General features: G+C 39.3%; 1 protein-coding gene across 2 annotated transcripts in view; it reads right to left on the bottom strand.

Annotated features, from left to right (window-relative positions):
* The window catches only part of LOC101156568 (protein bassoon), an 87,231-nt gene that overhangs the window by 20,293 nt on the left and 53,159 nt on the right, over window positions 1-13,779 (bottom strand). The window contains exon 4 of one of the 2 annotated variants that reach the window (XM_023954763.1): window positions 1,060-1,845. In XM_023954763.1, coding sequence (XP_023810531.1) covers window positions 1,060-1,845 — 786 coding nt within the window. The remainder of the gene's footprint in view (window positions 1-1,059; window positions 1,846-13,779) is intronic. The other variant, XM_023954764.1, reaches the window with a different exon arrangement.

Below are 13,779 nucleotides of genomic sequence, written 5' to 3'. Positions count from 1 at the left end.
AAAAAGATCAGAAAATACAAAAATCATAAACATATTTACTTAGTCAATTCAAAGCTTTGATGCACATTTCAAATCTCACTATTTCATCCAACATTTAAATGTGTTTGATCCTTTTTAGGTAAATGTGTGCCATGGATTTATTACATATGTTACAGATGAAATAGTCTCTAATAGTTAAATATTAGAGAATAATTACATTTAAGTCACCCACAAAATAAAATAACACATAAGGCTATAATCAACCCAATTATTAGAATAGTCTTTCAAAGATGAGCAAATGTCTTTTACTGCATTTAACACTTTTTTTATTTGATTTTAATCAAATCAATTAATTGTTCATTTATTTTTATATAATATTGAATTAAGTATTATTATTGTTATTACTGGTTAAGTAACTTAATGCCCGCACAAATTCAATGGTAGTTAGAGCTACTCAAAATATGCTACTGCTTTGAGTTGAGTTAGCCTTTCAGTGTTACACACACGTAGATGAATAAATACACTCAGGTGAATTTTAGAGACAGTTGAACATACAAACATCTACAGACAGATGTCTTTTAGTGACATGCTCAGCTGTCATCGTTGACACATTCATTGTTGCATTCTTCGAGCCGCTGAAGAATAACAAACATGCTTTGTATTATAGGGTGTCATGTTACACAAAAAGCTTACATTTCTTACAAATAAATAACTATGTTCAAATCAATAAAAAATATTTAGTGAAAGTACGTTAGACAAAAAACAGTTTTGGAGACAGATTATGGCTTATGAAGACTATGCAGAGAAGGACAGCGGAAAAAAAAAACATTTGGATGACAATTGTAGGAAAAAACTTAAACTATGCCAAAAAAAACTCAAAATAATGAGAAAAAAACTAATATTTTAAAGACATTATTGTAACAAATGAGTGGAAATGAAAAAACAGCAATTCCAATAATATGAAACAAAATTTGATAGGATGATAAAAAAAATGCTTCTGTCTTTTGAAAAACACAAAATTAAATGAAAATGATGAGTCAGGAGTAACAGGTAGAGGCGAAGAAGTTGCAGGTAGCTCACTTCATGGTGTCTTGACTTCTGAGCATCTTCAGATATCGTCCTTTCTTTTGGAGAAGTGAGATTCTCTGACAATGTCTTCTTTGTTGAGACTTTGACATCTTCTTTCAGAGATTTGGGTGCAACTTTAGTCTTCTCCTGGCTTTGGGGCTGTTTGCGGGCCTGGCTGATACCTGTGGGTTTAGACTGAGTAGGTGTTGTCTTTGAAGGGGTGGTGGTGGTCTTGGCATTGCTGGCTGAAGCTTTACCAAGGCTGGATGAAGTCTTGGCACCAGAGGAGGAGGAAGAACCCTTAGTCTGAGCAGAGGGCTGAGCAGATCCTTTGGTCTGAGTCAGCCCTTTGACCTGACCCGGGCCCTTCGTCTGGTTAGCAGGCTGTGTGGGAGGCTTACTTTGAGCATGTGACATATTAGGACCTTTGGCTTGAGCAGGCCCCCTACTCTGAGCTGAAGGCTGTGTTTGACCCTTAACATGGGAGGTTGGCTGAGTTGAACACTTGGTTTGAGGGGAAGTTTGGCTGAACCTTTTTGTTTGAGAGGCTGGCTCAGCCTCCTTCCCGTTAGAAAGGGGGCCACTTACTTGGGAACCCGTTGGTTTCTGTTGTTGCTGAGGAACTGTGGCCCTAGGCCCTGAAAGGTGACTGGGAGATTTCTGTTGAGCTGTTTGCTGATTGGATGGAGCAGATGCCCGCGGGGATCCCATGGGTTGTGCCATAGGAGCTGGGATGTCTCCCAAGCTTCCAGACAGAGCCCTCTGTGTCTGGCAGTTTAAGCAAAGCCATTCTTTCTTCTGAAAAACAAGGAAAATAAAACAGGAATCAGAAAAGTCATATAAAAACAAACTAGCTTGTTGTATCAAATTAATTAGTCTCCAAAGAGATAAATCTATTATAAAAGGTTCCACCCAAGAATAATAGAACAACAACTTAATAAATTAAAATAGACCTACAAAATATTCGATGTGAAAAATATTGGTGTTTTTATATTTTTTGTATTTAGCCTTTATTAATGGTTTACTTGACTGATGTAATAATGGTTGACAGGTGGAAGATTTTAAAAACATGAATAAATAAAAAGTGCTCAGTGCTGACATAGTATGCTGCAAAAACCAAACCTGAAGAAATATTTTATAGCTTGTCTAAACAGGGTCTTTTATCTTTTCGAGAAGACTTAATCATTTGACAACATTAAGCACTCTCAAACAGAGTACACAAAGTAAAAGTGCACTGTGAATACAAAGTAGTGCATCTGTGAAAGTGTGTGAAAATCACTAAACCTCTTACAAAGCCTACAGAATACCATATGAGAATGATTTGCTTCTCATTGCCTTAGTAAGAACTCATTCAGCCATAGTTGCCACAGACTTCCACAACTCAAACAAATGCATTGATCGCAGATTATTATCTGACCCAGGGATGGCAAACAAGTTTGACACAAAGAGCCAAAGTTTTTAACTGTGATAGTCAAAGAGCCACACCACACACTGACCTGCCAAGACACAAACATGCAATTAAAGCCATATTATTTCCAATAACACACTCCTCTCCACAATACAACAGCACTGGATTAAAGAGCGCAGTTTCAGTTATGCTTTTTTTTTTCTGTATTTATCTTTAAAGCATACCGCTAAAACATGCATGCTAGTGTGCGTTTAAAAAGGCAGCAGGAGCAAAACTGAGTTGGTTGTGATTTATTTTTTATTTTTTCAGTCATCAACCAGCATCTAAAAATCCATCAAAGCCCTCATCTTCTGTTTCTGAAATGAACAGCTGGGATAAATTTCTATCAAACATGCCAGGTTCCCTTTCATCATCGTCAAAGTCCATCTCGTTGCCGTGCAGATCCTCAAAATGATGCCGGCTTTTGTTAAAGCTCAAAGAACAGTGCAAGCAGACATGTGAGTCCAAGCTTCCACAATCCCTTCACAAACTGTGGCGTAACTCGCCCAGCGCTGCGTCCAAGTAAAGGGAGCGGAAGATGGACAGCCTTTCACCGTAATCCGCCGGCCAGTGTCTGCGCTCGAGTCGATCTTCTAACACAGGCAACCTCGTCTTGTTTCCGCGGAAACTCAGCTGCGTCTTCTTGTCTTGTCGGAGTTTGTTTTCCAGCTTCCTCCACTTGTGAACCATGGATTCATTCATCAGTAGGACAAGGGAAAACATATTCTAAATGTGTAACGTTTTCTTTGTAACAGTCTAAATTGCATTGTTAGATTCTGTTCAGCCGCTCGATTCCCATGTTCCTGATAGCTGCAGTTTAAACCGTGCTTCATAATCGTGTCTCTTTGAAGGCAGAAAACCCTGTTCTGCATAATTAACATACCTGCACTTTAGTACTTTGTGTGTGAGGGGGGGGGGGTCTTCTTTCATGTCCTCACTTCCCTCCTTACTGTTCTCATGGTGTCCTCTCCTACTTCGTCTTTACCGAAGTCACACAACAGCACATTAGGGCCGTACCATAGGGTGCGTACCATAGGGTGCTCTGTACATTTTGGAGAGTATTTAAGACTTCAATTGCTCCGTATGGTCGTGAAAGAACAGTATTTACAAATATGATAAGAGATAAAGAGCCGCATGCTTATTGGCTGAGAGACGCATGCGGCTCCAGAGCCACCCCTGATCTAACCAGTGAATAATTTCTTTCATTGGTGTCACACTTCAAAATCATCAATACGGAAGATTGAATTCCCAGCTGTTTCTGAGTTGACCAAAATGCTTTTCATCAGTGGACGTCTCAGTAGATGTTCTTACTTAAGCCAGTGTCTACGTATTTCTTAGTTGAAATTTTGATGTATCAGAGCAGATAAAGTCCCACTGTTTGAAAAAGCTCTCAGTTGTGATGCAGCAACAGAAATGGGTGGGCCGAAGTCTCCCTGTTCTGCTCTATTCTGATGCATCCACTTGAAGGCAAATAGATGAATTAACGTCTTCATTTTCCTCGTCATCTGCCTCGAAACGTCCGCCTGTATAGCTCCAATGTTGATCGTCAATTTCTTGGACCGGTGATGTTTGGTTGGAGTTGTGAAGGGCTGTAAGCTAGCGGAAGAGAGTGTAAAAAAAGGGATGATGGGATATCAGTGGAGGCTTACTTCCATGCCAACAGGTGCGCCCCCAACTCAGAGGTGAATTTCTAATGAACTACTGCCACTCTGCAGAAACTATGTTCTAGAAAACGACACAGGTTTTCAGATATTGCCAAAAAAAATACTGCATAATCATTGTTAAAAGACCGCTGGGGACACTTTTACAATTGATAAAAATATATTTGGAATGGGACTTTAAATCTAGTTTATATACACAGTACAATACACAGTTAAAGTTAAAGTTTCATTATTTGTCAAACACCTGGGTGTGTGAAATTTATTCTCAGCATTTGACATGTTCCCTGGGGGAGCGGTAAGCTGCAGACTCAGCCGCACTCAGGAACCATTTTGGTGGTTTAACCCCCTAACCCAACCCCTTAATGCTGAATGTCAAGCAGGGAGGCTTTGGGCCCCTTTGGTACTAGTCAACCATGTATTTGAACCTACCAGACCATAGGGCAAACACTCCCCCACTAGGCCACCACTCATGTAGTCTTAAAAAATTTCAAAAAACATCAACTATAATTCTGTTCCATCCAAATTCATTATGAACTTTGTTAGAATCCAAACAGGAACTGATCCCTGATCCCTCCTGCAGTATAGTCCAAATTGTCTTATTCTTTATTTGAATAATAGCATATATTACTGACTAACAAAACATCGTGTAATCCCCTGTAGTGGGATAAAAAAAAGTGTGAAAACAAAATTTTCTGATTGTATAACTCAAAGAGCCACAGTCTACAGAAAAAGTCACAAATCCAGCATCAGGAAAGCTGCAAAATATTTACTAGTCAATTGCTATTAGCTATTATTTTTTCAGCTTAAAAAATGTTTGAATTATTTGAAATCCTGTCTTCCTTCTGATATTTTGATTGAACTCCAGAAGACCATAAATGGTAAATGGTGTATACTTATCTAGTGGTTTCTACCCCTTTTTAAAAGCCCAAAGCGCTTTACAGTCACAGTCCCATTCACACACCGGTGGCAGCTTCGCTGCTGAACCGTGGTGCTAACCTTCCACCAGAGGCGAGATGGGGTTCAGTGACTTGCCCAAGGACTCGTCGACACATGGGCGGGTGGGCAAAGTGGGAATCAAACATTCAATAAAACAATAAGAGGTTGACCGCCCTACCACTGCACCACAGCCGCCCAACATTCACATCTGATTGGACCAAGCTGCTGAACTGTGGTTACCTGGTCAGATATTTACGTCAAAGCGCAGTTGAACATGGTAATAGTAAGTACAATAGCAGAATAACAATACAAAAAGGAACGACTTTAACAGCACATCAGTTGCTACAAGACATTAGCAGTGTCAGAAAGATAAATTTTACATATTAATACAATAGATGAATAAATAAAGAGGGTTAGCACAAACATGGCATAGCAGCATTCTCAGCATTGACTTAGATATATGTTTATTCCTTGCAGCATTTGTCAGACAAATACTAGAAAACAGAAACTACACTGAAGGCCTCTTTGCCTCTTTTTCTGGTCTGTGGCCATAAAAAGGTTGAACTCCATGTGTAACAGTCAGATTACTTTTGCTAATCTGACAGGAAAGCTTTAAATCATGGGCAAAGACTGATGAAGTGTACGCTGATGTGGGTGGCAGCAGACAAGAGCTCACAGTTTCCTGGAGAGAATGAGCAAGATGAAGAGGAACAAATAAAAAAAGAATGAACAAAAAGTGAACGATAAAGACAGTGGTAGAGAAAATAATGTCCATTAAAATGCACATGAATGCCACAACTGAAAAAAGACAAGATATGGATCAAAAGTAAATAATAATTCATATAAAGACATTGAACATCTTTATGTGGGTGTTTTTTCTCGTTAGAAGTCTATTTTCTTTCTCCAGAGAGCAGAATTGTGTTCATATTCCTCATGTTCAGTCAGTGTTTTTAGAAGAAAATCCTGCTTAAAACTGTCATGACGCCACACATCAAGTTCCTGTGGCAGTGACCCAGCGACTGCAGCCATCATAAAAATGCAATTACAGCACTTATGCAACATTAGTGATAAATTATGCAACCCCCTCTCTGAGCAATGATGCCATTTGGATCATGAATTGTGTGAAAACCTGCATTGTATGCAGCAATTTTCAAAACAAACTTATTTTTAACCATCAGAGGAAATACAATAAAAATCCAATGTTTTCAACTATTCAGAAGGGTCGAATTGAATTTCTTCCCATAATTCAGTTAACTTGTCATATGCACTAACCTAGCAAGAAAAAAAAGTATGGCTTTATTTAAAACCCATACTTCCTGCTGGCGTCTCTCCATTAAAGATGAAAATGTTTTTTGTTAGGCCAGGATCCTTCAGGGATTGTTTCATCTGAGACCATCCGGTGCGGATGCAGTTACTGGCATGGCAAACAGAGAGATTTGTTTTCATACCTCTCAAGTGCTCTACTGAGAAGCTTTATATAAACAGGTGCAGCACTTTTAGAAACTCGCCATCTGTGCCAGTTCTTTTCTGACCAGCGTCTGTGCGTGTTTGTAGAGCCAGTGCAGACGACTGCAGAAGACCGTCAGTGATGCAGATAGTTTTACAGGCTTCAGAGGCATACTCTGCTCTCGTGTACACAAATACAGTAGGATTTCCAGACAGGAAGCATAAAACTGTAACTTTTACCTTATAAAAAAAACAAATGTCTTTTTTAAGCCATTTTTTTTTGTTTTGTTGTTGTGCCGTGTTGGTGCTACCCAACTCCCCTCTTTTGCACCTGAATAAGCAAAACATGGCTGCAAGTGGTTGAGAGGCAGAGAGGAGCCTGGATGTAGCAAATTATTCATGTAGAGTGGTGTACAGCAGTAAGCCATGTGGGCGGTACTTCCCACCTCCACCCACACATTTGGGAGGCAAATCACATCACTATGAAGGACTGAGGCTTTGTGTTTCTCAGACAGTCTTCCAATGTGTTTTGAAAACTAAGCCTCCAATGAACATGGTGGAAACTGAAGTTCTCTTATTATAAAAAGGACAAAACATGTTTTTGGCTTGTTTCTTTCCAAATAAAATGTTCAAACGTTGCTGTTGACTTTTTGCCCCATTGTTTTTTTGGTTTTTTTTTAGGCTACTTTGTTGAAGTACAGAGTTATGTTCCAGATGGCAGGGTGTTACATACTTGGCTAAGTTTAAGGCTAAGTTTATTGACATCCTTCACTTTCGGTTCCAAAACCGGCGGTTATCTCCGAGGTATGGAGTTACCATGGCAACTTACTCTCTGAACATAACCTGCCCCGGAGCAGGTTATGTTCAGACAGTAAGTTGTGTTCTTTGACATTGATCCTGTGGACATTGAAGCAGGCTTTTTTCACCGTGAGACTGTGATACATTCATGTGCTGTCTTATCCCAAGATTTATTTATCAAGAGCGTTACCTTTTTTACAAAGACTCATTATTATATTTGGAAATATTTTTTAAAAACTTTGTTTCCTCCCACTCTTTTTAAGCAATTGAAAAAATATTTTTGAAAAACACATTTCCTAGATTCAATGTGTCTAGATTGTCTCAGTTCTATCTTTTAGTAAGAAAACAATGACCTGAAAAGTTCTGATTATACATGAATATGATGTTCCTGTACTGCTTGATTGAATTACCTACTTTTATGTTATCAACCCCGGCCACCAATAAAACCAGACTGGATACACTGGAAAAGGCAGAACTCCTCTGTGACAGTTCGTGCTGTCACAGACCGATTCTCCTTCTGCAGAAGTCTAGCAAAAGTTCTTATCTCCTGTGTGGTTCTTCTCTTTATTAAGGAAAAAGTCAGAACCCTGACAGTGTATGTGATCTTTTTCCTTTCGTAAAGCATCAGAAACACAAATTCAACACAATCCTTCAACTTCATGAATGAAAGGGAGCCGTCAGAAGGGCAATGTTCTTATTTTATTTCAGCTCCTGCTAAATCAAGACATTTGTATACCTTAAAATACACAATGTTTAGATGGCCCCGCTATTGGTCATTCACAATCAATACAATGATACAAACAAAGAAAAAAAAGAAGCAACGTGAAATGAATAACCTTTAACATAACCTTCCAATTTGGTTTACCTACACATTTACATACATTTTTTAATTGGAAAATATGTGTATAACCCTTCAAATCTTTCCAGAGTTTAACACCAATAAAAGAAAAAAACATTTGTTTGAAAGTGATGCGAACAACTGCGAACTTGAAATCAAATCTCCTCCTATGATTCAAATCATCAGAACTAAAAACAAAAACCTTAAGTAAACTCTTTGGCAGTGCTCTATTTTTAACTTTAAACATACATAACAGAGTTTGTTGTTCTATTAAGTCTTCAAATTTCAGAAGACTAGACTTCATAAATAACAAATGTGTGCTTTCCCACCACCCAACTTTATTTATTATTCTAATAATTTTTATTTCTGCAAAGCATAGTTTTTGTTTGTTTGTTCGTTATTGTTTTGTCTTTATTACTTGAAATAAATTAGTTCCAAATCGAAACCTTACATTTTGAATGTCACAAACTGCAGGTCAGCCGTCACCACATCACATTCTGAGCATTGCTCTCAGTTTGTTTACGACAGGGACTTTTCTTTACAGTGTGGATGAGGCAGAGCATCAAAAAGCAAAAGTAGACCCGTTTGTTCAACCTCCCTGGCACTGAAACGGCTCTGACACATATTTATAAAGTTTCCTGAACACAAATCTCTGCGTGTTTTTAGAGAATTCCACAGAGTGGGAGGTTTGTTCTTAACATTAAAAAGGCATGCTAGACGCATTTTAACATTTTTGTGTATTCATGTTGTACATACCTACTCCTCATACCTTCAGAAAAGAAGTTATCCAAGATTTTTGGAAAGGATTGCCATAACCACAGTTTTATTCTAGGTACCATGACTGAACTATGGTTATTTATTGAAGAAACACATTTTTAACTGCATATCCATTTTTAACAGTGGCGGGCCGTGCATTACACACCTGGGCTTTCAGTAGAGCTACTTCTGAATCTCTCAACCCCTCATTAACCACTTTAAGATGCAGAAACCAGCTTTGCATTGCATATTGAAAATTCCTGCAGCCTCAATAAATGCTTCTAAATAAACTAAGTAAACAAAACTGTAAACAAATCTCGTTTTGCAACTGCAGCCAGCAAAAAACCTTGAAAATAACCAAATAAATATGAAAATTATTTATTATGATATTTATCGTTTCACTTATCAAAAAATCGGATTATTTAAAGATAAAATCTATCCTCCTCTCTTTTTTCAAGAACAGTTCCATCACCCTGTCATGTCGATTATGGTTTTCAGTTCCAACCAGAAGTCCTTTTCTGTTCCATCAAGGCCAGTTGTGTTTCTGCGAAGGTTTGAATTCACTTTAGAGCCCAAAATGTCCGCTTGACAGACGCAGTGGACACGGGATGGTCATCACCAAACACACAAATCTGTACGGCTGCTTCATGATTCACTCAGATTTTTCTGAGGAAGGAAGTCGAGGAGATCAGTAAGAGATTTTCCTGCAAAATCACCCATGGAGTACATTACAGTCAGCTCTGTTATTAACTGAGACGAATCAAGAAGTGCACCGTGGCTCTGAGTCAAACTGGACAAGACCACCAAATGGTTCCTGTATCTGCAGCTCACTGCTCCCCCAGGGGGATGGGTCAAATGCAGAGAACAAATTTTACACACCTGGGTATGGGACTTTAAGTGCCTTTAAGTTAACTTTAACTCTTATACAAAGAAATGCAAAAACATCTGACATTTTCTTGAATTCACAAACAGCTTTTTTAAACATATTTTGGCATATAGTGGCATTAAAAAGTGCTTTTAGAACAATATTGCACTAGGAAAATAGGTCAAAGTTGAAAAAGTATTGCAACTATGTTTGTTTGAAACCAAACGTTCTGCATATGTGGTACGTCATACCTACAGCAATAGGAATGGATGCAAAAGAACAAAATATGATCATTTATTTCCAAGAACTTCATAACCACTAACATTAACAAAAAGCTTATGCTTTTAGCTTATTCATCTTTTGCTACATTATGAAACAGAGCAACTTAATGTAAGTCAATTTTGTGATGGTGCCTTAATTTCATGTAAAATTAAATGTTTTAATTTGTTAGTTTGCTAATTATAGCAATATACATTTTCTGCAATTGGACTGCGTCATTATTCATGACGCAGATAAGTGGCAGTATTTACTTAGGTGGGCGGGGTCACATTAACAGTACTGCGTGAATGGACCATTTCCTTATGACACCATAGAGGAAAAAAACTCACTGTGAGGTGAGATTGTCACTCAAACCCGATTTCATTTTTTCAAATCCCAAAAATACAAACAGATGACAGTTCAAATGTTTATTTTTGTCACACCTCCATGTGCCACTGTCTTTCCCTCCACGTGCCAACTGTGGCACACTGGCCCCAGGATGCCGACTCCTGGACTAGAGGAAGACCCTTTTAACGCCGCTGATCACACAGATAACAGAATGATCAGAGGCTTTTGATTTACCAAAATGACTTTATTAAAACTACTCACAAAGAAAGTTAGAGCATTTTTATTTTCTGAAGGATAAAAGGGAAAATAGATGTATATAAGATTTATCATGTATCAGATTGATCTTCACACACATTACAAGCACGTCAGAGTTTTATAAAATAGATTACAGTACAGGTATATATCATTAAACAGTTAAATATAGTGCATGGTGCACAAGTTAAACATTGACTGCTGTTAATACATTCGGAAAGTCTTTGAGTGACAGAAATCTTTGTATATTTGGAATTAGAATATATTTAAAATGTTTACAAATTTCTATTAGCTACAGACAGACAGAATGGAATAAAAATGGTTTTACAGCCCTACATAGCTCCATTTTTGAAGCCATGAGGGGGCCCAAGCCCGGATAAATACAGAGGGTTGGGTCAAGAAGGATATATGAAATAAAATCTTTGTCAAACCAAATATGTGACTGAGACCTATAATATCCATATCGGTCAAGGCCCAGGTTAACAACCACCGCCATTAGTGCTCTTCACCCACAGGGTGCCGGGGAAAATTGGCCTAATGTTGGTCGAAGAAGGAGAGGAGGAAGGCGCGTTTGAAGGAACAGAGAGAGGAGGAAAATCATGAGAGTTGGACTGAGTGTAGGGACTTTGGATGGTGGAACTATGACAGGAAAAAGAAGAGAGTTTGTTGACATAGGATACGTTCACACTGCAGGGCTAAATGCTCAATTCCGATTTTTTGAAAAATCCAATTTTTTTGCAAGGCCGTTCACATTTCCAATTAAATGTGAACTTTTGTGATTTCCTGTGTGACAGTGAAATGACCCAGAAGTGACCTGCATGCGCAGAAGAGTACTCAACGGTGAACGACGTCACTCGTTGTTTGCGGAAGTAGCTAACGTTAACAATGGATGTCAACAACAGTGTTGTCAACAGTGGAACTCCTTTTGCATAATTAAATTTGTTTTCAAAAAGGAGCCAGTACAAACACATTTTTCTTATTTTAAGAAGGCAATGGAGACAGGATCGTTTGTACCCACCGTTGTGGAATGGGAGTGTGTATGTGCTGGGGCCGCGTGCGTGTGTGTGTGTGTAAGAGACAGGAGAGAGCGCGTGCAGCGAGGTAGAGAATGAGGGGGCAGTGGGGGCGCGCATTCATGTTGTGTGTTAAGGAGGAAGGAGAACGGTAATAAAAGAAGGTTTCCCCCAGAATAAATGCTATAGTTGACTCTTTATTAACCCGCTCTCGAGAATCTGAGGGTCCGAATGGGGAAGTGAACCCCAAAGGAGGATCCGTCTTCGGCCCTGGAGAAGCCGGTCTCCCCCGCGCTTCTGACCACGGTCGGAAAGGGAAAAAAGTCATCGCGGGGAAGGTTCAACACCAAGCTCGGCCATTTCGCTGGAATGTTTTTAAAAACCGCCCGGTTGCGATGAGAGCCCTTTGAGTTTGGCCTGAATAGAGCTGTCACCCCAAATATGAATCAAATCGCTAACCTGGCTTTCCTTCCACTGACTGGTCTCAGCAGCATCGTCCGCCATGGTTAATGTTTATGATCTCGTTCCGCCTACTTCAACGCAAAAACGATGACGTTTGTAGCGTATCAATGACGTACGGGTCGGGTACATGTGGCCTGGCCGTTCAGACAGAGGTGGCATTTCAAAAGATCGGATACTTATCGGATTCAGGACCACATACCCAAGTGGCCTGGGTCGCATTTGAAAAGATCGGATCTGTGTGGTTCAGACTGTCATGAAAAGATCAGATACAGGTCGCATAGGGGCAAAAAAATCATAATTGGGTCGTTTCAGCTTGCAGTGTGAACGTAGCCATAATGCAGAGAAGGAAGGTGGACACAGTACAAGGTGAAGGTAAAGGTTGTGGTTGTGGTTGAGCTTGAGGTTGCAACTGCAGAGGAATAAAGCTGATGAGCCATACAATGAAGTTATAGGAAAGAGTAGTACATTTCCTCAGGGATTATTAAAGACCTATTCTATTCTAGGTGAAGCTAGACTTAGAGCAGAAGTAAACATTTGGAAGCAGGAGTATGGTTTCATGCTAAGAAAGAGCACTACATGCAATATTTGCTTTGAGGATGTTGATGATCAGAGATGATCAGTGTAGGTCAGAGAGACATACACTGTGTCTCTGATCTGGAGAAAGCTTATGACAGGGTGTTCAGAGAGGAACTGTGGTATTGTATGAAGAAGTCTGGAGTGACAGAGAAGTATGATAGAGCTGTGCAGGACATATATGAGGGCTGTCAGACAGTGGGGAGGTGTGTTGTAGGGGTGACAGAGGAGTTCAAGGTGGAGGTGGAGTTACATCAGGGATCAGCTTAGAGCCCCTAACTGTTTGCACTGGTGTTGGACAATTTTTAATTTCTGCATTTTAATAAAATGCAGAAATTAAACTTCAACTAGAAGGAGCTGCATTTCCAGAAGAAAATGCAGGGTTGATGCTATGTTGCTGAATGAAAATGAAACTTACTGGGTAATAAATAAAAAAAAGAAAGAAAGAAGTGATCAAAGTTGACCATAAATAAAGTGAAAACAGCAAAATAAAAAATAAAAATATGTTTGCAAAAAATGCCAGAGCCGGGTCTCGAACCAGCGAGCATCTGCACCAACGATTCTCATGTTTTTTAATGTAGGCAACAATCCCGGAATATCTAGAAGAGTTCAAGGATTTGAAGGACTAAAAGTCATAGCTGGAAAAAACTGAAAGAGCTGAACATTTGAACAATTGTAGCTGAACAATTGTTGAAGGAGTTAAGCGGCAAAACTGGTGGAAGATACTAGAATAAAGAAAGAAAAACAGGAAAAGAATGCTTTATAGCTTTGAACCAACAAGGCAGAGAGTCCACAGCTGGCAAGGTTCAAATTTGATAGAAATCTGTATTATTTTTCACCAATGGAGGGCGCCAGAGAGAAAATGAGTGATGGAAGGATTTTAAATGCTATGGGAATGTACACACCCACACACCCCAACACTGAGTAGACCTGAAAAGCAAAATAGTGCACACTCATTCTCTCTAACCAGTGCAGCCTTCCTAATCAATATTTGACGCAAAAGGATTTACACCTGAAAAATGCTCGTGTTAACTTGTCCTCCCTCCCTAGCTGGAGTTGAGAGTGACATGCCCCCCCAT

This window comes from Oryzias latipes, chromosome 5, assembly GCF_002234675.1.
Source record: "Oryzias latipes chromosome 5, ASM223467v1".
Lineage (NCBI taxonomy): Eukaryota > Metazoa > Chordata > Actinopteri > Beloniformes > Adrianichthyidae > Oryzias > Oryzias latipes.
The sequence above is the reverse complement of the archived record's forward strand: the minus strand, read 5'-3'. Positions and strand labels throughout refer to the sequence as shown.